Source organism: Salvelinus alpinus, chromosome 7 (genome assembly GCF_045679555.1).
Source record: "Salvelinus alpinus chromosome 7, SLU_Salpinus.1, whole genome shotgun sequence".
NCBI lineage: Eukaryota > Metazoa > Chordata > Actinopteri > Salmoniformes > Salmonidae > Salvelinus > Salvelinus alpinus.
The window spans coordinates 78,296,498-78,322,400 of NC_092092.1; the positions used below are offsets into that span (position 1 = coordinate 78,296,498).

At 53.5% G+C, this 25,903-nt stretch overlaps 1 protein-coding gene across 4 annotated transcripts in view; it reads left to right on the forward strand.

Moving 5' to 3' along the window:
• The first annotated feature begins 5,693 nt into the window (after nt 1-5,693).
• The window catches only part of LOC139581713 (glucocorticoid receptor-like), a 165,641-nt gene continuing 145,431 nt past the window's right edge, over nt 5,694-25,903 (forward strand). For 2 of the 4 annotated variants that reach the window (XM_071411762.1, XM_071411763.1), the window contains exons 1-3: nt 5,697-5,977; nt 6,892-7,200; nt 23,312-24,273. In XM_071411762.1, coding sequence (XP_071267863.1) covers nt 6,901-7,200; nt 23,312-24,273 — 1,262 coding nt within the window. In that variant the 5' untranslated portion in view covers nt 5,697-5,977; nt 6,892-6,900. Of the gene's footprint in view, nt 5,978-6,891; nt 7,201-23,311; nt 24,274-25,903 lie in introns of those variants that run through there. The other 2 variants (XM_071411764.1, XM_071411765.1) reach the window with 2 other exon arrangements.

Consider the following 25,903-nt stretch of genomic DNA (forward strand, 5'->3'; position numbering starts at 1 on the left):
AGGCCTGTACTCTTTAGTAGGACTGTACTCTTTAGTAGGACTGTACTCTTTAGTAGGCCTGTACTCTTTAGTAGGCCTGTACTCCTTAGTAGGCCTGTACTCTTTAGTAGGCCTGTACTCTTTAGTAGGCCTGTTCTCTTTAGTAGGCCTGTACTCTTTAGTAGGCCTGTACTCTTTAGTAGGACTGTACTCTTTAGTAGGCCTGTACTCTTTAGTAGACCTGTACTCTTTAGTAGGACTGTACTCTTTAGTAGACCTGTTCTCTTTAGTAGGCCTGTACTCTTTAGTAGGCCTGTTCTCTTTAGTAGACCTGTACTCTTTAGTAGGCCTGTTCTCTTTAGTAGGCCTGTTCTCTTTAGTAGGCCTGTTCTCTTTAGTAGGCCTGTACTCTTTAGTAGGCCTGTACTCTTTAGTAGACCTGTTCTCTTTAGTAGGCCTGTACTCTTTAGTAGGCCTGTTCTCTTTAGTAGACCTGTACTCTTTAGTAGGCCTGTTCTCTTTAGTAGGCCTGTTCTCTTTAGTAGGCCTGTTCTCTTTAGTAGGCCTGTACTCTTTAGTAGGACTGTACTCTTTAGTAGGACTGTACTCTTTAGTAGGCCTGTACTCCTTAGTAGGCCTGTACTCTTTAGTAGGCCTGTACTCTTTAGTAGGCCTGTACTCTTTAGTAGGCCTGTACTCTTTAGTAGGCCTGTTCTCTTTAGTAGGCCTGTACTCTTTAGTAGGCCTGTACTCTTTAGTAGGACTGTACTCTTTAGTAGACCTGTTCTCTTTAGTAGGCCTGTACTCTTTAGTAGGCCTGTACTCTTTAGTAGGCCTGTACTCTTTAGTAGGACTGTACTCTTTAGTCGGCCTGTACTCTTTAGTCGGCCTGTACTCTTTAGTAGGCCTGTACTCTTTAGTAGGCCTGTTCTCTTTAGTAGGCCTGTTCTCTTTAGTAGGCCTGTACTCTTTAGTAGGCCTGTACTCTTTAGTAGGCCTGTACTCTTTAGTAGGCCTGTACTCTTTAGTAGGCCTGTACTCTTTAGTAGGCCTGTACTCTTTAGTAGGCCTGTACTCTTTAGTAGACCTGTACTCTTTAGTAGACCTGTACTCTTTAGTAGGCCTGTTCTCTTTAGTAGGCCTGTTCTCTTTAGTAGGCCTGTTCTCCCTGTGATCTCTGCTAGGACATTGGTGGTTTGAGTCAGCGTGGAGTGTTCTCTGATAGGACATTGGTGGTTTGAGTCAGCGTGGAGTGATCACTGCTAGGACATTGGTGGTTTGAGTCAGCGTGGAGTGATCTCTGCTAGGACATTGGTGGTTTGAGTCAGCGTGGAGTGTTCTCTGATAGGACATTGGTGGTTTGAGTCAGCGTGGAGTGATCTCTGCTAGGACATTGGTGGTTTGAGTCAGCGTGGAGTGATCTCTGCTAGGACATTGGTGGTTTGAGTCAGCGTGGAGTGATCTCTGCTAGGACATTGGTGGTTTGAGTCAGCGTGGAGTGATCTCTGCTAGGACATTGGTGGTTTGAGTCAGCGTGGAGTGATCTCTGCTAGGACATTGGTGGTTTGAGTCAGCGTGGAGTGATCTCTGATAGGACATTGGTGGTTTGAGTCAGCGTGGAGTGATCTCTGATAGGACATTGGTGGTTTGAGTCAGCGTGGAGGGATCTCTGCTAGGACATTGGTGGTTTGAGTCAGCGTGGAGTGATTTTCTCCCTGACTGGTGGATAATTTCACCGAGTCAAATTCCTGTACATTCAGATGTATGTGGTGGATAAAGGTGATTCTGACTCTGGAATGTGAGAAGCCAACACTGGTCATGAAGAAGCCAACACTGCATGATAATTCACTGTTTAGTGCTGGAGAGGGGTTGCTAAGCAGCCACATGGGGAGGGGACCAACTTCAGTGAGTGGGATTCAAACAGAAGAGATTGAAAGCTGTGCTCTACTGCTGTTGCTGATTCTTCAGCCAGAGTTTTTTTATTTTTTTTTTATTATTTTTTTTAATGTGAGATTTTCCTTTTTTTCCTGTAGATTCTAGAAAACTGCTGTTGTGTGTTGTTGTGGCTAGGCTTGGGCAACATGTGGGGTGCAGACAGCGAGTGCGTGTTGGCTACTTTGTTGTGTTATGGATATTCAACCCATTTCATAATGCATTTTATCTTTGGAAACAAAACAAATCAAAATGGATGAAACATTTCAGAGTGTGTTGGACTGCTGACTAACGACAACAACAGATGCCGTTAATCCTCAGCAGAGAAATACTTAGTTCCTGTTTTTAAACCAAGCTGTTCCTGTACAAACAAACAAACACACTGCTATACTTTCATATTTATAATACTCTCTCTCTCTCTCCCTGTTCAAGTTGGTCCAACACTACCAGTTTCAGATTTTTAGGAGGGGTTGAATTTCATGCCAGCTCAGCATGAATGGTGTAAGACAATATGAGTCTCCAGCTGAGGGTGATGTTAGACATTCTAGAAGTTCCATCATGTAACATAACTTAATCACTTGGAATAGTTGAAAGCTCCTGTTGTTGAAATCTTTAGTTAAATATCACTGACTGGAAAAGCCAACAATGCCTTCCAAACAACAAAGTGTTAAGGAATGTGGTAAAAAAAAATACTTAAACTAACAAATAAGTCAGACATATTTAGAGTAAGTACATAAACATATTTCTTTGGTGGATTCACTTGAATTCCAGACCCTGTATCTCTAAGACAAATCACATCTAATGTTATTGACAGTATCTCTACTATCGCATCTCATCTAATCTCTTCTCATCTCTTATATCCTCTCCTCTCCTCTCTAAATTGAGTCTTGGTGGTGAGTTGGTAAGGCAGTTTAGCAGCCTGGCAGTCTCTCTCATATTATCTAGGCAATAATACAACAGCATGCTGAAGCCCAAACACTTCAGTCGCTGGCTATATGGGTTATTATCTCTATCCACACAGCATTACACTGACCTACATTCTATCTCTTCTCTTGCATGCCACTCATACACTAATTTCCCTTTGAGAGAGAGAGAGAAGAGAGAGAGAAGAGAGAAAGGGAAGAGGGAGAGAGAGACATGTATGTGAATCTGCATATACTGAGAAATTACATCGATTTTTTTTTTTCTTTGCAGTTTCAAATTAGATTAGTAAACTGTATGTAATGTAATATCCTTCCTCTTTGGTGGTGAGGCCTCATTGGTTCACATTGCTCCACAGGAAGCCAATGTGAAATATCTACTATCACTTAGAAATGTCCCTGTTTGGATGAAGAGAGAGATTCTGTGTTTCTAATGACTGTGTGTGTTTTTGTTTTCACCCATGTAATCTTTACACCAATAATAAATACTTGTTTTCCCAAATAGCCTACTATGGAATCAAATTAGGCTAATGGCTTCAATTAACCAACTGTCACAGTGTTCCACTGCTGATAGGTCCCATTATAATTAGGTCTTGCCCAACAATGATGTATTGTGTCAGGCACAATGGCTTGTGACCATGGGTAACTGTGTGCTGAGTTTATTATGCGTTGAAGAGCAGTGTAGTCTACATTCACAAAATGTCTAAACCCAGATGCGCAACATCTCGAGACTTCCCGGGAACGCTTGCAAAACAGACCAAGCAGACCAGGCCAGGGTTTGAGAAGTCAAAGAGAGAAGTGAAAACATCTTCCTTAGTTTTTAATTTTCTCAACATCTAAAGGCACAAACTAGATTCGAACCAATGTCTTATGAACATGTTTTTACTCCCAACGTTGTGAAAGTGATAAACTGACACGTTTTCATTTTAGTCAAAAACTAGTTTATATTGGAGTGCCTTTGATTTGACGGACTGCACATGCGCAGTTCGCCGCGAGACGACCGTTCACCCGATGACGAGATTCTGTGTTTAGTTTAGATAGCCAAAGTCGCCATGGCATCGCCTACAAGCGTGCAGTCAGAAACCGCTTCTACGATAGAAATTCCAAATCTCCATACTGTACTGTCTTTGCTACAGTATTCAATTGATCTCATACACGATGAACAGTACCAAGGTCAGCCACTAGATGGGAGTGTTCAGTAGGGAATGGAGCATTTACAGAACTGTGGAATGGAGTGGGAAGGAGAGGAGACACCTTCACAATAGCTAAAATATTTCCTCTATTCATGCGTTTTGTGGGTTGGCATTGCACTGTGAAGGTGTCGTTAGCTGCAATGACAACAATGCAGATGCATATTTGAGATGCAAATGAATAATACAAATGTGATACAGATCTGTCTGTGTGTGTCTAAATGAGGACAAATTGTTGATTTGAGTATTCGGTCAGGACTCAGGAAGAACTGTCGACAACATTGGCGTGGCACCCTCATTCAAAATCAGGGCTGAATGACTCCCTGAATAACTCTCATCAGAGTCACGTTGAGTCATCAGCGCTGTTTGGTGCGATAGTAACACATTGACTGTCGAGCTCCCGAGTGGCGCAGCGTCTCAGTGCTAGAGGCGTCGCAACAGACACCCTGGTTCGAATCAAACCAGCCGTGAGTGGGAGTCCCATAGTGCGGCGCACAATTGGCCCAGTGTCGTCTGGGTTAGGCTGGTGTAGGCCGTCATTGTAAATAAGAATTTGTTCTTAACTGACTTGCCTAGATAAATAGAAAAGTTTGTTTAACCTCTTTAACTAGGTTAGTTAAGAACAAATTCTAATGCGTTACCATCGCGCCAAACAGCGCTGGTATGAAGCATCAGCACAGAGACAAACCATTAAAAACAAACATCTGGACCTTGTCTGATGCAACAACAAAAAGCTGGCATCCTGCAAAACATGTATGTGATTGTAGGAAACAAATACGAGTTTAGGCCTACATCATTTGTAGATATTACTCATTCAAAATATCTTGTTCTGGTACATTCAAATGGGGTGGAATGGGACGATCTGAGTTGTAGGTACATTTTCAATGATTAACCCATTTGTACAAGTCCTGTTCGATGTATATGTGGTGTTAACCTTGAAGACCGATTGCTTTTAGATACAAATGTTTTATGGTTTCACAGCCTACAGCCAGGCCACTTAATCAAAGCGTACTACTTCTCCAACCCTAGTCACAGTGCTGTGTCTAGTGGACTCCTGATGTGTAGGTGAGAACAAGGCAAGGGATGAGCCATGTAAAATCACTCCAAACAAAAATACATATGCTAGTACCACTAATGGTAGGGACATTGAAATGATGTGGGATGGGACGAGCTGGTACATTAAAATGGGGTGGGATGGTTAAATGCAGTGGCCATGTTTAACCAGGGCTTATAGATCCCAATTCTTGGAATAGGCATACAAATATATTTTCAGATCATTCTTTAAAATGAGCAGTTTTGTCCTGTGCATTATTCTTACCTGGCTGACGATACCTCATCACGTTTCATACATAGCCTACGATTCGATATACATCTGTCTAGCTGGCTACTGTAAGGCAGGTAGCCCAGTGGTTAGAGCGTTGGGCCAGTAACCGAAAGGTTGCTAGATCTAATGTTCTGCTCCTGAACAAGGCAGTTAACCCACTGTTGGGCTGTCATTGTAAATACGAATTTGTTCTTAAAAACTGACTTGCCTAGTCAAATAAAGAAAATATTCATTGAGGCTGCTATTGGCTAAATGACAACCTGTGGCTATGCATACCTACTGTAATTGGAGGTGGAGCATGTAAGTTGCAGTATCTCGTATTCGCCAACAGGTTGCACTACGTGTTGTAAACAGTGAGATCTCCATTTTGTATGTTTTTCCTAGAGGTTAGCGCCTACTTTCCTTTTGGCTGTGAACAGCACAGCTAATTCCGTGCATTTCGGACGCAATTGGATACCGAACACATTGGAGTGGATTGGATGATCCGATCGATTACTTGCTTATTCGTGTCCTGATACGATTTGCAAGGAGAACGCAATCAGATGTTTTCGTGTTTCTAGCCGGTTTGCAAGCAAAACAACACCAAACAAAAACAACCATGCATGGAGTCACAACTACAAAACGCCTGAGGGGTAGGCAAACGATTTAGATGTATAGTATTTGAAGTCATATAATGTGCCATACATTAATTCGTTATTAATAACCAGAGATTGATTATGTTAGCCACTAGCTAGTTAGCTCAACATGTCTCAACGACATTTGGGGGGGACGCATTTGCAGGAGCTAATGTAGCTAGCTAACTAATGTGAGCTACTTAAATAGCTAGCTACGTAAATGTGCAGTTGCAAAATAGATGAACACGCGGGTTAATTAGTTAGGTTGCAGAAACACTTAATTCAATTAATACACCATGATGCTTGTTTTTGTTGCTTTCAAATAATAAAGTAAAGCAAGGGAATAGTTAGCCACTTAGCTAGGTAGCTAATATCTAACCAGCAATGCGCTGCCACCAAGGGCGCGCACCCCAGCAGCAGGGGGCGGGGACTTTGGAGAATTCAGGTCAGGTCGACTATATAGAATTGCTCAATTTGTCAACAATTATACGTCACACGTGTAATGTCATTTTAACTAAATCATTTAACAGCACATATTCATTCATTGAAACCATAATATTAGGACAGATGTTGATGACACCGCTAGTATATTAGGTATAACTTGCCACGTGTGTAGTATGTTTGTGTCGTTACACTTAGGCAGGTTATTTGATACATGTCCATATTAGCCTACACGTGGCAGACACCAATCTAGCGCCCGCACCAGGGGTATATTCACAATACCGATTATAGAAACAGGTTTACTCCAAATGGAAAACGTTTTGCAATGAAGTCTATTGAATAAATTCAGGTAGGTCACTCCCCGTTTGGCGCTGTTTGCTTATGTTAGGTACTTAAATTGTAAACGGTTTCCACTTCGAGATGTAATGACTACACTCTGGCATCCATGCTAATGACATTACCCACTCGGTCTTTCCCCTCTCTCTACCCAGGATCATAAGATGGATCAAGGAGGAGTGAAGAAGAGCAGGAGTAGCAACGACAACAGCAGAGTTAAGCTCCATCTGAGCGAAACCCCCTCAGAGAGAAACCCTCTCACTGACGCTCCCTGCAGTGCCATGTCCGTTGCCTTGGCAACCACCACCACTCCGTTCCTTCCATCCAGCCAGCTGATGCAACCAGGTGACGTGCCCAGCGGACTCAGTAACAGCCCCCCTCCCTCAGGTGAGGACCTCGCCTCAGCCTCCGTCACGGCCTCCGTGGGCCTCTACCTGGAAGACCCAGAGCCTCCCACCACAAAGGTACTGCTACTTATTTGTTGTATTAACGCTCTAGCACTGGACTCTACCCCCACTGGACTCTACCCCCACTGGACTCTACCCCCACTGGACTCTACCCCCACTGGACTCTACCCCCACTGGACTCTACCCCCACACCCACTGGACTCTACCCCCACACCCACTGGACTCTACCCCCACACCCACCGGACTCTACCCCCACACCCACCGGACTCTACCCCCACACCCACCGGACTCTACCCCCACACCCACCGGACTCTACCCCCACACCCACCGGACTCTACCCCCACACCCACTGGACTCTACCCCCACACCCACCGGACTCTACACCCACTGGACTCTACCCCCACACCCACCGGACTCTACCCCCACGCCCACTGGACTCTACCCCCACACCCACTGGACTCTACCCCCACACCCACTGGACTCTACCCCCACACCCACCGGACTCTACCCCCACACCCACCGGACTCTACCCCCACACCTACTGGACTCTACGCCCACACCCACCGGACTCTACCCCCACACCTACTGGACTCTACGCCCACACCCACCGGACTCTACCCCCACACCCACCGGACTCTACCCCCACACCTACTGGACTCTACCCCCACACTCACCGGACTCTACCCCCACACCCACCGGACTCTACCCCCGCACCCACCGGACTCTACCCCCGCACCCACCGGACTCTACCCCCGCACCCACCGGACTCTACCCCCACACCCACCGGACTCTACCCCCACACCTACCGTACTCTTCCCCCACACCCACTGGACTCTACCCCCACACCCACTGGACTCTACCCCCACACCCACCGGACTCTACCCCCACACCCACTGGACTCTACCCCCACACCCACCGGACTCTACACCCACTGGACTCTACCCCCACACCCACCGGACTCTACCCCCACACCCACCGGACTCTACCCCCACACCCACCGGACTCTACCCCCACACCCACCGGACTCTACCCCCACACCCACTGGACTCTACCCCCACACCCACCGGACTCTACACCCACTGGACTCTACCCCCACACCCACCGGACTCTACCCCCACACCCACCGGACTCTACCCCCACACCCACCGGACTCTACCCCCACACCCACCGGACTCTACCCCCACACCCACCGGACTCTACCCCCACACCCACCGGACTCTACCCCCACACCCACCGGACTCTACCCCCACACCCACCGGACTCTACCCCCACACCCACCGGACTCTACCCCCACACCCACCGGACTCTACGCCCACACCCACCGGACTCTACGCCCACACCCACCGGACTCTACGCCCACACCCACCGGACTCTACGCCCACACCCACCGGACTCTACCCCCACACCTACCGGACTCTACGCCCACACCCACCGGACTCTACCCCCACACCTACCGGACTCTACGCCCACACCTACCGGACTCTACGCCCACACCCACCGGACTCTACCCCCACACCCACCGGACTCTACCCCACACCTACCGGACTCTACCCCCACACCTACCGGACTCTACCCCCACACCCACCGGACTCTACCCCCACACCCACCGGACTCTACCCCCACACCCACCGGACTCTACGCCCACACCCACCGGACTCTACGCCCACACCCACCGGACTCTACGCCCACACCCACCGGACTCTACCCCCACACCCACTGGGCGCTACCCACACGCTGGGCGCTACCCACTCTAACCACACACGCTGGGCGCTACCCACACACACTGGACTCTACCCCCACACCCACCGGACTCTAACCCAACACTCACTGGACTCTACCCCCCCACCCACCGGACTCTACCCCCACACCCACCGGACTCTACGCCCACACCCACCGGACTCTACCCCCACACCCACCGGACTCTACGCCCACACCCACCGGACTCTACGCCCACACCCACCGGACTCTACGCCCACACCCACCGGACTCTACCCCCACACCTACCGGACTCTACCCCCACACCCACTGGGCGCTACCCACACGCTGGGCGCTACCCACTCTAACCACACACGCTGGGCGCTACCCACACACACTGGACTCTACCCCCACACCCACCGGACTCTACCCCCACACCCACCGGACTCTACCCCCACACCCACCGGACTCTACCCCCACACCCACCGGACTCTACCCCCACACCCACCGGACTCTACGCCCACACCCACCGGACTCTACGCCCGCACCCACCGGACTCTACGCCCGCACCCACCGGACTCTACGCCCGCACCCACCGGACTCTACGCCCGCACCCACCGGACTCTACCCCCGCACCCACCGGACTCTACCCCCGCACCCACCGGACTCTACCCCCGCACCCACCGGACTCTACCCCCGCACCCACCGGACTCTACCCCCACACCCACCGGACTCTACCCCCACACCCACCGGACTCTACCCCCACACCCACCGGACTCTACCCCCACACCCACCGGACTCTACCCCCACACCCACCAGACTCTACCCCCACACCCACCGGACTCTACCCCCACACCCACTGGACTCTACCCCCACACCCACCGGACTCTACCCCCACACCCACTGGACTCTACCCCCACACCCACCGGACTCTACACCCACCGGACTCTACCCCCACACCCACCGGACTCTAACCCCACACCCACCGGACTCTAACCCCACACCCACCGGACTCTAACCCCACACCCACCGGACTCTACGCCCACACCCACCGGACTCTACGCCCACACCCACCGGACTCTACCCCCACACCTACCGGACTCTACCCCCACACCCACCGGACTCTACCCCCACACCCACTGGGCGCTACCCACACGCTGGGCGCTACCCACTCTAACCACACACGCTGGGCGCTACCCACACACACTGGACTCTACCCCCACACCCACCGGACTCTAACCCAACACTCACTGGACTCTACCCCCCCACCCACCGGACTCTACCCCCACACCCACCGGACTCTACCCCCACACCCACCGGACTCTAACCCCACACCCACAGGACTCTACGCCCACACCCACCGGACTCTAACGCCCACACCCACCGGACTCTACGCCCACACCCACCGGACTCTACGCCCACACCCACCGGACTCTACGCCCACACCCACCGGACTCTACGCCCACTCCCACCGGACTCTACGCCCGCACCCACCGGACTCTACCCCCGCACCCACCGGACTCTACCCCCGCACCCACCGGACTCTACCCCCGCACCCACCGGACTCTACCCCCGCACCCACCGAACTCTACCCCCACACCCACCGGACTCTACCCCCACACACACTGGACTCTACCAACACACACTGGACTCTACGCCCACACCCACCGGACTCTACCCCCACACCCACCGGACTCTACCCCCGCACCCACCGGACTCTACCCCTTCACTCACCGGACTCTACCCCCGCACCCACCGAACTCTACCCCCGCACCCACCGGACTCTACCCCCACACACACTGGACTCTACCAACACACACTGGACTCTACCCACACACTCACACACACTGGACTCTACCCCCACACACACTGGACTCTACCCCCACACACACTGGACTCTACCCCCACACACACTGGACTCTACCCCCACACCCACTGGACTCTACCCCCACACCCACTGGACTCTACCCCCACACACACTGGACTCTACCCCCACACACACTGGACTCTACCCCCACACCCACTGGACTCTACCCCCACCCACTGGACTCTACCCACACGCTGGGCGCTACCCACTCTAACCACACACGCTGGGCGCTACCAACACACACTGGACTCTACCCACACTACACACACAGTGACTCTCACACACACACACACACACACACACACACACACACACACACACACACACACTGGACTCTACACACACACACACACAGTGACTCTACCCCCACACCCACTGGACTCTACCCCCACACACACTGGACTCTACCCCCACACCCACTGGACTCTACCCCCACCCACTGGACTCTACCCAAACGCTGGGCGCTACCCACTCTAACCACACACGCTGGGCGCTACCCACTCTCACCACACACGCTGGGCGCTACCAACACACACTGGACTCTACCCACACTACACACACAGTGACTCTACACACACACACACACACACACACACACACACACACTGGACTCTATACACACACACACACACACACACCACACACCACACACACTGGACTCTATACACACACACACACACACACACACACACACACTGGACTCTATACACACACACACACACACACACACACACACACACACACACTGGACTCTATACACACACACACACACACACACACACACACACACACACACACACACACACACACACACACACACACACACACACACACACACACACACACACACACACACACACACTGGACTCTACACACACACACACACACAGTGACTCTACCCACACACACACAGTGACTCTACACACACACACACACACAGTGACTCTACCCACACACACAGTGACTCTACACACACACCCACCGGACTCTACCCCCACACCCACCGGACTCTACCCCCACACCCACCGGACTCTACGCCCACACCCACCGGACTCTACCCCCACACCCACCGGACTCTACCCCCGCACCCACCGGACTCTACCCCCGCACCCACCGGACTCTACCCCCGCACCCACCGGACTCTACCCCCGCACCCACCGAACTCTACCCCCACACCCACCGGACTCTACCCCCACACACACTGGACTCTACCAACACACACTGGACTCTACGCCCACACCCACCGGACTCTACCCCCACACCCACCGGACTCTACCCCCGCACCCACCGGACTCTACCCCTTCACTCACCGGACTCTACCCCCGCACCCACCGAACTCTACCCCCGCACCCACCGGACTCTACCCCCACACACACTGGACTCTACCAACACACACTGGACTCTACCCACACACTCACACACACTGGACTCTACCCCCACACACACTGGACTCTACCCCCACACACACTGGACTCTACCCCCACACACAATGGACCCTACCCCCACACCCACTGGACTCTACCCCCACACCCACTGGACTCTACCCCCACACACACTGGACTCTACCCCCACACCCACTGGACTCTACCCCCACACCCACTGGACTCTACCCCCACCCACTGGACTCTACCCACACGCTGGGCGCTACCCACTCTAACCACACACGCTGGGCGCTACCCACTCTCACCACACACGCTGGGCGCTACCAACACACACTGGACTCTACCCACACTACACACACAGTGACTCTACACACACACACACACACACACACACACACACACACACACACACACACACTGGACTCTACACACACACACACAGTGACTCTACCCCCACACCCACTGGACTCTACCCCCACACACACTGGACTCTACCCCCACACCCACTGGACTCTACCCCCACCCACTGGACTCTACCCAAACGCTGGGCGCTACCCACTCTAACCACACACGCTGGGCGCTACCCACTCTCACCACACACGCTGGGCGCTACCAACACACACTGGACTCTACCCACACTACACACACAGTGACTCTACACACACACACACACACACACACACACACACACACACTGGACTCTATACACACACACACACACACACACACACACACACACACACACACACACACACACACACACTGGACTCTATACACACACACACACACACACACACACACACACACTGGACTCTATATACACACACACACACACACACACACACACACACACACACACACACACTGGACTCTACACACACACACACACACAGTGACTCTACCCACACACACACAGTGACTCTACACACACACACACACACACAGTGACTCTACCCACACACACAGTGACTCTACACACACACCCACCGGACTCTACCCCCACACCCACCGGACTCTACCCCCACACCCACCGGACTCTACGCCCACACCCACCGGACTCTACCCCCACACCCACCGGACTCTACCCCCACACCCACCGGACTCTACCCCCACACCTACTGGACTCTACCCCCACACCTACTGGACTCTACCCCCACACCCACCGGACTCTACCCCCACACCCACCGGACTCTACCCCCACACCCACTGTGCGCTACCCACACGCTGGGCGCTACCCACTCTCACCACACACGCTGGGCGCTACCCACACACACTGGACTCTACCCCCACACCCACCGGACTCTAACCCCACACTCACTGGACTCTACCCCTCCACCCACCGGACTGTACCCCCACACCCACGTGACTCTAACCCCACACCCACCGGACTCTACCCCCACACCCACCGGACTCTACCCCCGCAACCACCGGACTCTACCCCCGCAACCACCGGACTCTACCCCCGCAACCACCGGACTCTACCCCCGCAACCACCGGACTCTACCCCCACACCCACTGGACTCTACCCCCACACCCACTGGACTCTACCCCCACACCCACTGGACTCTACCCACACACACTGGACTCTACCCACACACACTGGACTCTACCCCCACACACACCGGACTCTACCCCCACACCCACCGGACTCTACCCCCACACCCACCGGACTCTACCCCCACACCCACCGGACTCTACCCCCACACCCACCGGACTCTACCCCCACACCCACCGGACTCTACCCCCACACCCACCGGACTCTACCCCCACACCCACCGGACTCTACCCCCACACCCACCGGACTCTACCCCCACACCCACCGGACTCTACCAACACACCCACCGGACTCTACCCACACACACCGGACTCTACCCCCACACACACCGGACTCTACCCCCACACACACCGGACTCTACCCCCACACACACCGGACTCTACCCCCACACCCACCGGACTCTACCCCCACACCCACCGGACTCTACCCCCACACCCACCGGACTCTACCCCCACACCCACCGGACTCTAACCCCACACCCACCGGACTCTAACCCCACACCCACCGGACTCTAACCCCACACCCACCGGACTCTACGCCCACACCCACCGGACTCTACGCCCACACCCACCGGACTCTACCCCCACACCCACCGGACTCTACCCCCACACCCACCGGACTCTACCCCCACACCCACTGGGCGCTACCCACACGCTGGGCGCTACCCACTCTAACCACACACGCTGGGCGCTACCCACACACACTGGACTCTACCCCCACACCCACCGGACTCTAACCCAACACTCACTGGACTCTCCCCCACCCACCGGACTCTACCCCACACCCACCGGACTCTACCCCCACACCCACCGGACTCTAACCCCACACCCACAGGACTCTACGCCCACACCCACCGGACTCTAACCCCACACCCACCGGACTCTACGCCCACACCCACCGGACTCTACGCCCACACCCACCGGACTCTACGCCCACACCCACCGGACTCTACGCCCACTCCCACCGGACTCTACGCCCGCACCCACCGGACTCTACGCCCGCACCCACCGGACTCTACCCCCGCACCCACCGGACTCTACCCACACACACACCGGACTCTACCCCCGCACCCACCGGACTCTACCCCCGCACCCACCGGACTCTACCCCCACACCCACCGAACTCTACCCCCACACCCACCGGACTCTACCCCCACACACACTGGACTCTACCAACACACACTGGACTCTACGCCCACACCCACCGGACTCTACCCCCGCACCCACCGGACTCTACCCCCGCACTCACCGGACTCTACCCCCGCACCCACCGAACTCTACCCCCGCACCCACCGGACTCTACCCCCACACACACTGGACTCTACCAACACACACTGGACTCTACCCACACACTCACACACACTGGACTCTACCCCCACACACACTGGACTCTACCCCCACACACACTGGACTCTACCCCCACACCCACTGGACTCTACCCCCACACCCACTGGACTCTACCCCCACACACACTGGACTCTACCCCCACACACACTGGACTCTACCCCCACACCCACTGGACTCTACCCCCACCCACTGGACTCTACCCACACGCTGGGCGCTACCCACTCTAACCACACACGCTGGGCGCTACCCACTCTCACCACACACGCTGGGCGCTACCAACACACACTGGACTCTACCCACACTACACACACACAGTGACTCTACACACACACACACACACACACACACACACACACACACACACACACACACACACACACACACACACACTGGACTCTACACACACACACACACAGTGACTCTACCCCCACACCCACTGGACTCTACCCCCACACACACTGGACTCTACCCCCACACCCACTGGACTCTACCCCCACCCACTGGACTCTACCCAAACGCTGGGCGCTACTCACTCTAACCACACACGCTGGGCGCTACCCACTCTCACCACACACGCTGGGCGCTACCAACACACACTGGACTCTACCCACACTACACACACAGTGACTCTACACACACACACACACACACACACACACACACACACACACACTGGACTCTATACACACACACACTGGACACACACACACACACACACACACACACACACACACACACACTGGACTCTATATACACACACACACACACACACACACACACACACACACACACACACACACACACTGGACTCTACACACACACACACACACACAGTGACTCTACCCACACACACACAGTGACTCTACACACACACACACACACAGTGACTCTACCCACACACACAGTGACTCTACACACACACCCACCGGACTCTACCCCCACACCCACCGGACTCTACCCCCACACCCACCGGACTCTACCCCCACACCCACCGGACTCTACCCCCACACCCACCGGACTCTACCCCCACACCCACCGGACTCTACCCCCACACCCACCGGACTCTACCCCCACACCCACCGGACTCTACCCCCACACCTACTGGACTCTACCCCCACACCCACCGGACTCTACCCCCACACCCACCGGACTCTACCCCCACACCCACTGTGCGCTACCCACACGCTGGGCGCTACCCACTCTCACCACACACGCTGGGCGCTACCCACACACACTGGACTCTACCCCCACACCCACCGGACTCTAACCCCACACTCACTGGACTCTACCCCTCCACCCACCGGACTGTACCCCCACACCCACGTGACTCTAACCCCACACCCACCGGACTCTACCCCCACACCCACCGGACTCTAACCCCACACCCACCGGACTCTAACCCCACACCCACCGGACTCTACCCCCACACCCACCGGACTCTACCCCCGCAACCACCGGACTCTACCCCCACACCCACTGGACTCTACCCCCACACCCACTGGACTCTACCCACACACACTGGACTCTACCCACACTCACCGGACTCTACCCCCACACACACTGGACTCTACCCCCACACCCACCGGACTCTACCCCCACACCCACCGGACTCTACCCCCACACCCACTGGACTCTACCCCCACACCCACCGGACTCTACCCCCACACCCACCGGACTCTACCCCCACACCCACCGGACTCTACCCCCACACCCACCGGACTCTACCCCCACACCCACCGGACTCTACCCCCACACCCACCGGACTCTACCCCCACACCCACCGGACTCTACCCCCACACCCACCGGACTCTACCCCCACACCCACCGGACTCTACCCCCACACCCACCGGACTCTACCCCCACACCCACCGGACTCTACCCACACACACACTGGACTCTACCCCCACACACACCGGACTCTACCCCCACACCCACCGGACTCTACCCCCACACCCACCGGACTCTACCCCCACCCCCACCGGACTCTACCCCCACACCCACCGGACTCTACCCACACACCCACCGGACTCTACCCCCACACCCACCGGACTCTACCCCCACACCCACCGGACTCTACCCCCACACACACTGGACTCTACCCCCACTGGACTCTACCCCCACACCCACTGGACTCTACCCACATGCTGGGCGCTACCCACTCTAACCACACACGCTGGGCGCTACCCACTCTCACCACACACGCTGGGCGCTACCAAAACACACTGGACTCTACCCACACTACACACACAGTGACTCTACCCACACACACACACACACACACACACACACACACACACACACACTGGACTCTATATATACACACACACACACACATATACACACACACACACACACACACAGTGACTCTACACACACACACACACACACACACAGTGACTCTACACACACACACACACACACACACAGTGACTCTACACACACACACACACAGTGACTCTACCCACACACACAGTGACTCTACACACACACACACACACACTGGACTCTACACACACACACACACACACACACACACACACACACACACACACACTGGACTCTATACACACACACACACACACACACACACACACACACACTGGACTCTACACACACACACACACACACACACTGGACTCTACGCCCACACACACACACACACACACACACTGGACTCTACGCCCACACACACACACACACTGGACTCTACGCCCACACACACACACAAACACACACTGGACTCTACCCACACTACCCATATGGTGGACTCTACCCACATGGTGGACTCTACCCGCACTACCCACATGGTGGACTCTACCCGCACTACCCACATGGTGGACTCTACCCACACTACCCACATGGTGGACTCTACCCTCACTACCCACATGGTGGACTCTACCCTCACTACCCACATGGTGGACTCTACCCTCACTACCCACATGGTGGACTCTACCCACATGGTGGACTCTACCCACACTACCCACACGGTGGACTCTACCCACACTACCCACACGGTGGACTCTACCCACACTACCCACACGGTGGACTCTACCCACACTACCCACACGGTGGACTCTACCCACACTACCCACACGGTGGACTCTACCCACACTACCCACATGGTGGACTCTACCCACACTACCCACACGGTGGACTCTACCCACACTACCCACATGGTGGACTCTACCCACACTACCCACATGGTGGACTCTACCCACACTACCCACATGGTGGACTCTACCCACACTACCCACATGGTGGACTCTACCTACATGGTGGACTCTACCCCCACACCCACCGGACTCTACCCCCACACCCACCGGACTCTACCCCCACACCCACCGGACTCTACCCCCACACACACTGGACTCTACCCCCACTGGACTCTACCCCCACACCCACTGGACTCTACCCACATGCTGGGCGCTACCCACTCTAACCACACACGCTGGGCGCTACCCACTCTCACCACACACGCTGGGCGCTACCAACACACACTGGACTCTACCCACACTACACACACAGTGGACTCTACCCACACTACACACACAGTGACTCTACCCACACACACACACACACACACACACACACACACACACACACACACACACACACTGGACTCTATATATACACACACACACACACACACACACACACACACACACACACACACAGTGACTCTACACACACACACACACAGTGACTCTACACACACACACACACACACAGTGACTCTACACACACACACACACACACAGTGACTCTACACACACACACAGTGACTCTACCCACACACACAGTGACTCTACACACACACACACACACTGGACTCTATATACACACACACACACACACACACACACACACACACACACTGGACTCTACGCCCACACACACACACACACACACACACTGGACTCTACGCCCACACACACACACACACTGGACTCTACGCCCACACACACACACAAACACACACTGGACTCTACCCACACTACCCATATGGTGGACTCTACCCACATGGTGGACTCTACCCACACTACCCACATGGTGGACTCTACCCACACTACCCACATGGTGGACTCTACCCTCACTACCCACATGGTGGACTCTACCCTCACTACCCACATGGTGGACTCTACCCTCACTACCCACATGGTGGACTCTACCCTCACTACCCACATGGTGGACTCTACCCACATGGTGGACTCTACCCACACTACCCACACGGTGGACTCTACCCACACTACCCACACGGTGGACTCTACCCACACTACCCACACGGTGGACTCTACCCACACTACCCACACGGTGGACTCTACCCACACTACCCACACGGTGGACTCTACCCACACTACCCACATGGTGGACTCTACCCACACTACCCACATGGTGGACTCTACCCACACTACCCACATGGTGGACTCTACCCACACTACCCACATGGTGGACTCTACCCACACTACCCACATGGTGGACTCTACCCACACTACCCACATGGTGGACTCTACCCACACTACCCACATGGTGGACTCTACCTACATGGTGGACTCTACCCACACTACCCACCGGACTCTACGCACACTACCCACCGGACTCTACGCCCACACCCACCGGACTCTACCCCCACACCCACCGGACTCTACCCCCACACCCACCGGACTCTACGCCCACACCCACTGGACTCTACCCACACGCTGGGCGCTACCCACTCTCACCACACACGCTGGGCGCTACCCACACACACTGGACTCTACCCACACTACACACACAGTGACTCTACCCACACACACACACACACACACACACACACTGGACTCTATATACACACACACACACACACACACACACTGGACTCTACCCACACACACACTGGACTCTACCCACACACACACAGTGACTCTACCCACACACACAGTGACTCTACACACACACACACACTGGACTCTACACACACACACACACACACACTGGACTCTACACACACACACACACACTGTACTCTACGCCCACACACACACATGGTGGACTCTACCCACACTACCCACATGGTGGACTCTACCCACACTACCCACATGGTGGACTCTACCCACACTACCCATATGGTGGACTCTACCCATATGGTGGACTCTACCCACATGGTGGACTCTACCCACACTACCCACATGGTGGACTCTACCCACACTACCCACATGGTGGACTCTACCCACACTACCCACATGGTGGACTCTACCCACACTACCCACATGGTGGACTCTACCCACACTACCCACACGGTGGACTCTACCCACACTACCCACACGGTGGACTCTACCCTCACTACCCACACGGTGGACTCTACCCTCACTACCCACACGGTGGACTCTACCCACACTACCCACACGGTGGACTCTACCCACACTACCCACATGGTGGACTCTACCCACACTACCCACATGGTGGACTCTACCCACACTACCCACATGGTGGACTCTACCTACATGGTGGACTCTACCCACACTACCCACCGGACTCTACGCACACTACCCACCGGACTCTACGCCCACACCCACCGGACTCTACCCCCACACCCACCGGACTCTACGCCCACACCCACTGGACTCTACCCACACGCTGGGCGCTACCCACTCTCACCACACACGCTGGGCGCTACCCACACACACTGGACTCTACCCACACTACACACACAGTGACTCTACCCACACACACACACACACACACACACACACACACACACACACACTGGACTCTATATACACACACACACACACACACACACACACACTGGACTCTACCCACACACACACTGGACTCTACCCACACACACACAGGACTCTACCCACACACACAGTGACTCTACACACACACACACACTGGACTCTATACACACACACACACACACACACACACACACACACTGGACTCTACACACACACACACACTGTACTCTACGCCCACACACACACATGGTGGACTCTACCCACACTACCCACATGGTGGACTCTACCCACACTACCCACCGGACTCTACGCACACTACCCACCGGACTCTACGCCCACACCCACCGGACTCTACCCCCACACCCACCGGACTCTACCCCCACACCCACCGGACTCTACGCCCACACCCACTGGACTCTACCCACACGCTGGGCGCTACCCACTCTCACCACACACGCTGGGCGCTACCCACACACACTGGACTCTACCCACACTACACACACAGTGACTCTACCCACACACACACACACACACACACACACACACACACACACACACACACACACTGGACTCTATATACACACACACACACACACACACACACACACACACTGGACTCTACCCACACACACACTGGACTCTACCCACACACACACAGTGACTCTACCCACACACACAGTGACTCTACACACACACACACACACTGGACTCTACACACACACACACACACACACACACTGGACTCTACACACACACACACACTGTACTCTACGCCCACACACACACATGGTGGACTCTACCCACACTACCCACATGGTGGACTCTACCCACACTACCCATATGGTGGACTCTACCCACATGGTGGACTCTACCCACACTACCCATATGGTGGACTCTACCCACATGGTGGACTCTACCCACACTACCCACATGGTGGACTCTACCCACACTACCCACATGGTGGACTCTACCCACACTACCCACATGGTGGACTCTACCCACACTACCCACATGGTGGACTCTACCCACACTACCCACATGGTGGACTCTACCCACACTACCCACACGGTGGACTCTACCCTCACTACCCACACGGTGGACTCTACCCCACTACCCACACGGTGGACTCTACCCACACTACCCACACGGTGGACTCTACCCACACTACCCACATGGTGGACTCTACCCACACTACCCACATGGTGGACTCTACCCACACTACCCACATGGTGGACTCTACCCACACTACCCACATGGTGGACTCTACCTACATGGTGGACTCTACCCACACTACCCACCGGACTCTACGCACACTACCCACCGGACTCTACGCCCACACCCACCGGACTCTACCCCCACACCCACCGGACTCTACGCCCACACCCACCGGACTCTACGCCCACACCCACTGGACTCTACCCACACGCTGGGCGCTACCCACTCTCACCACACACGCTGGGCGCTACCCACACACACTGGACTCTACCCACACTACACACACAGTGACATGGTGGACTCTACCCACACTACCCACATGGTGGACTCTACCCACACTACCCACACGGTGGACTCTACCCACACTACCCACACGGTGGACTCTACCCTCACTACCCACACGGTGGACTCTACCCACACTACCCACACGGTGGACTCTACCCACATGGTGGTCTCTACCCACACTACCCACATGGTGGACTCTACCCACACTACCCACACGGTGGACACTACCCACATGGTGGACTCTACCCACACTACCCACACGGTGGACTCTACCCACATGGTGGACTCTACCCACACTACCCACATGGTGGACTCTACCCACATGGTGGACTCTACCCACACTACCCACACGGTGGACTCTACCCACATGGTGGACTCTACCCACTCTACCCACATGGTGGACTCTACCCACTCTACCCACATGGTGGACTCTACCCACACTAGATGCTACCGCCACACACTGGATGCAACATACACACACACACACACACAGTACATTTTCCCACACACACGTAACATGCATACTGATGTCCCATACACTTTTGCACTCACCACATACACTGCCGCTACTGTGTATTATCTATCCTAGTCATTTAACGGTACATATACAATGCAAAGCTACCTCAATTACTTCGACTCGGTACAGGTACTACCTGTATATAGCCATGATATTACCTGGTACTCCCTGTATATAGCCATGTTATTACCTGGTACTCCCTGTATATAGCCATGTTATTACCTGGTACTCCCTGTATATAGCTGTGTTATTTTGACTCATTATTTTTATTCATTATTCACAATGTATTTTTTTTCTTGTCACTATTTCCATTTAAACATTTTTATCTTATCTTTAATTCTGCATTGTTGGAAAAGGACCCGTAAGTCAGCATTTCACTGTTGTCTACAAAGCATGTGAGAAATACGTTGTTTGGGTCAATTCCATTTCAGTTCAGTAATGCAGGAATTTTTCTCATAGAGAATCACTGGAATGTCAGGTTACTTGCTGAATTGACTGAATTTTTAAATGTTTTTTTCCCCCTTTGTAATGATTTGACAAACCAATTTCCCATCTGTTATTAATGAAGTATTTCTTGTTATCTAAGCTCCTGCCCCAACACACTAACACGTCCCTGGGCCTTGGACTCTTCACCCTTGGGGACACCTACTCCCGCCTGGAAGACAGCATCGCGGACTTCCACCGCTCCTCACCCAGCATGGACTCTCTGATCGGGGGCTCGGACCCTAACCTGTTCCCCATGTCCATGAGGACGGAGACAGACTTCTCCCGGGACCAGGACCCTATGGATATGGACCAGGAAGGGTACATTGGAAAAGACCAGAAACTGTTCAACGACAACACTCTGGATCTCCTCCAGGACTTTGAGCTGACAGGCTCCCCATCAGACTTTTACGTAGGGGACGACGCCTTCCTTTCCTCCCTGGCTGATGACTCTCTCCTGGGGGATGAGAGCCAGGATCGTGGGGTCTCCAACTCCACCTCCAAGCCAGCTGCTACTATGACCAATAGTGGTGGTTTTAGCGGTTCCAACAGCACCACATTGTATGGTAGCAATCTACTAACATGTCAGGATGAATCCAACTCCAGCACCCCTATGACAGGCAACTCCCCGACCCCAAACACCTTTCCCGTGGTGAAGCTCGAGAAGGAAGCTGGTTTCATCCAGCTGTGTACTCCAGGTGTGATCAAACAGGAGAAGACCTCGGCCATTCGTAGCTACTCCTGCCGGATGAGTGGTAGTACCGGCGGCTCCACTTCCTCCTCCCCCTCAGAGCTGTCCAGCGCCAGCCCCATCTCCATCTGTGGGGTGAGCACCTCTGGAGGACAGAGCTACCACTTTGGAGTCAACAGCAGCATCAACACCACCTTGGCTTCCACTACCAGTGGAGCTTCTCCGCAGAAGGACCAGAAGCCCTCTGTGTTCAGCCTGTATCCTCCGCTGGTGACCGTAGGAGAGGCCTGGAACAACAGTAGCTATGGGGACGGAGTTTCTGGAATGCAAGGTCTCTCCAGCCCTACCTCCTCTTTCTCCAGCAGCTTTGCCAGGTAAGAAGAAGAACTGAAGGAATGTTGCTAATAGAAAGCAGTCCTGTAGTTGGTCTGGTGGTGGTGGTCTGGCCAGCCTGCTGCGTTGCGAGAGTGAGGCTGGTCTAGAGTTGCAAAGGGTTGGAAACTGTCCGGTAAATTCCCAGAAATTTTCCCAGAAATTTTCCATGGGAAGTTAAGCCCTGGAATTTGGGGAATTTTGCTTAAATTCATCAAAAACGTTAGCCTATAACTGAACCTTTTTTTGTGGGATACACACAAGGCAATTCTATATTTTGGTTACTATCCCCAATTCAATGTAATTGCAACCCTCTTCATGCACAGTGCATTCTTCCATCACATGCACAGCTGATTCTCAAGATCTTGCACACTAATGAGATGCTATTGAGTCCACACTACTACACTGTCTGAGCCAAGGTCTACATGCTTTCTGGTAAGTTTTGAATACAATACTTGGAGGAGTGAATATATTTTATTACATTATTTTTTGTTCACTAGTAAATAGTAGCCTACTGCAAAGTGTTTAAATAATTTCTAACTTGTTAACAATTTCTGCTATTTAGTTACAATGTGGGTTTTAGCTTGCTTGAGCCTGCTAACTGAGTGTTAATTCACCTGTTTCCATACATGTTTCATTTTAAAACATTTATCTTACAAAGGAGTTGTTTAATCTAACTGCTTAACTATTTATCTGTACATGGAATTGTATTTATTTTTTAATCATTTTTTTTCTAATCTTTACAGGAAAATGCCACGGGCACTATCTGATGTGTGGAGACATTTCACTGCAGCTAATGTAGAAGGAAAAGCTGAGTACATTTGCAAATGCTGTGCCAAATCATATGTGAAGAATGCCACAAAGATGCAGAATCATTTGGCCAAGTGCATAAAGTTCCCTCAGCGCTCACAACAAGCAACCTCTGACAGAAGTCCCTCTACTTCTATTCGAGGTGAAAGTTATGAATCAGACACCTTATCGATAGCAACAGCTCATATTCCTCCTGGAATCAGAAGTTTTTTTGACTCCATGGAGGAATGTAGTCAGAGAAATGCTCATGAATGTCTTGCTCGAGCTGTGTATGCAACTGGTTCACCTCTGATGCTCACAGGCAATGTGTATTGAAAGAGATTTCTGAATGTTCTTCACCCAGCATACACCCCCTCCAACCAGACATGCTTTATCTACTAATTTGCTGGATGCAAAGTTCAAGTGAAGGTCAAGCAAATCACAGAGAAAGCAGACTGTATTGCAATCATCTCTGATGGGTGGTCGAATGTTCGTGGACAAGGAATAATTAACTACATCATCTCCACCCCTCAACCAGTATTCTACAAGAGCACAGACACAAGGGACAACAGACACACCGGTCTCTACATTGCAGATGAGCTGAAGGCAGTCATCAATGACCTTGACCACAGAAGGTATTTGCACTGGTGAAAGACAATGCTGCGAACATGAAGGCTGCTTGGTCTAAAGTGGAGGAGTCCTACCCTCACATCACACCCATTGAATCTGCTCCTCAAGGACATCATGGCACTGAAAACAATGGATACACTCTACAAGAGAGCCAAGGAAATGGGTAGGTATGTGAAGGGTCATCAAGTTATAGCAGCAATCTTCCTCACCAAG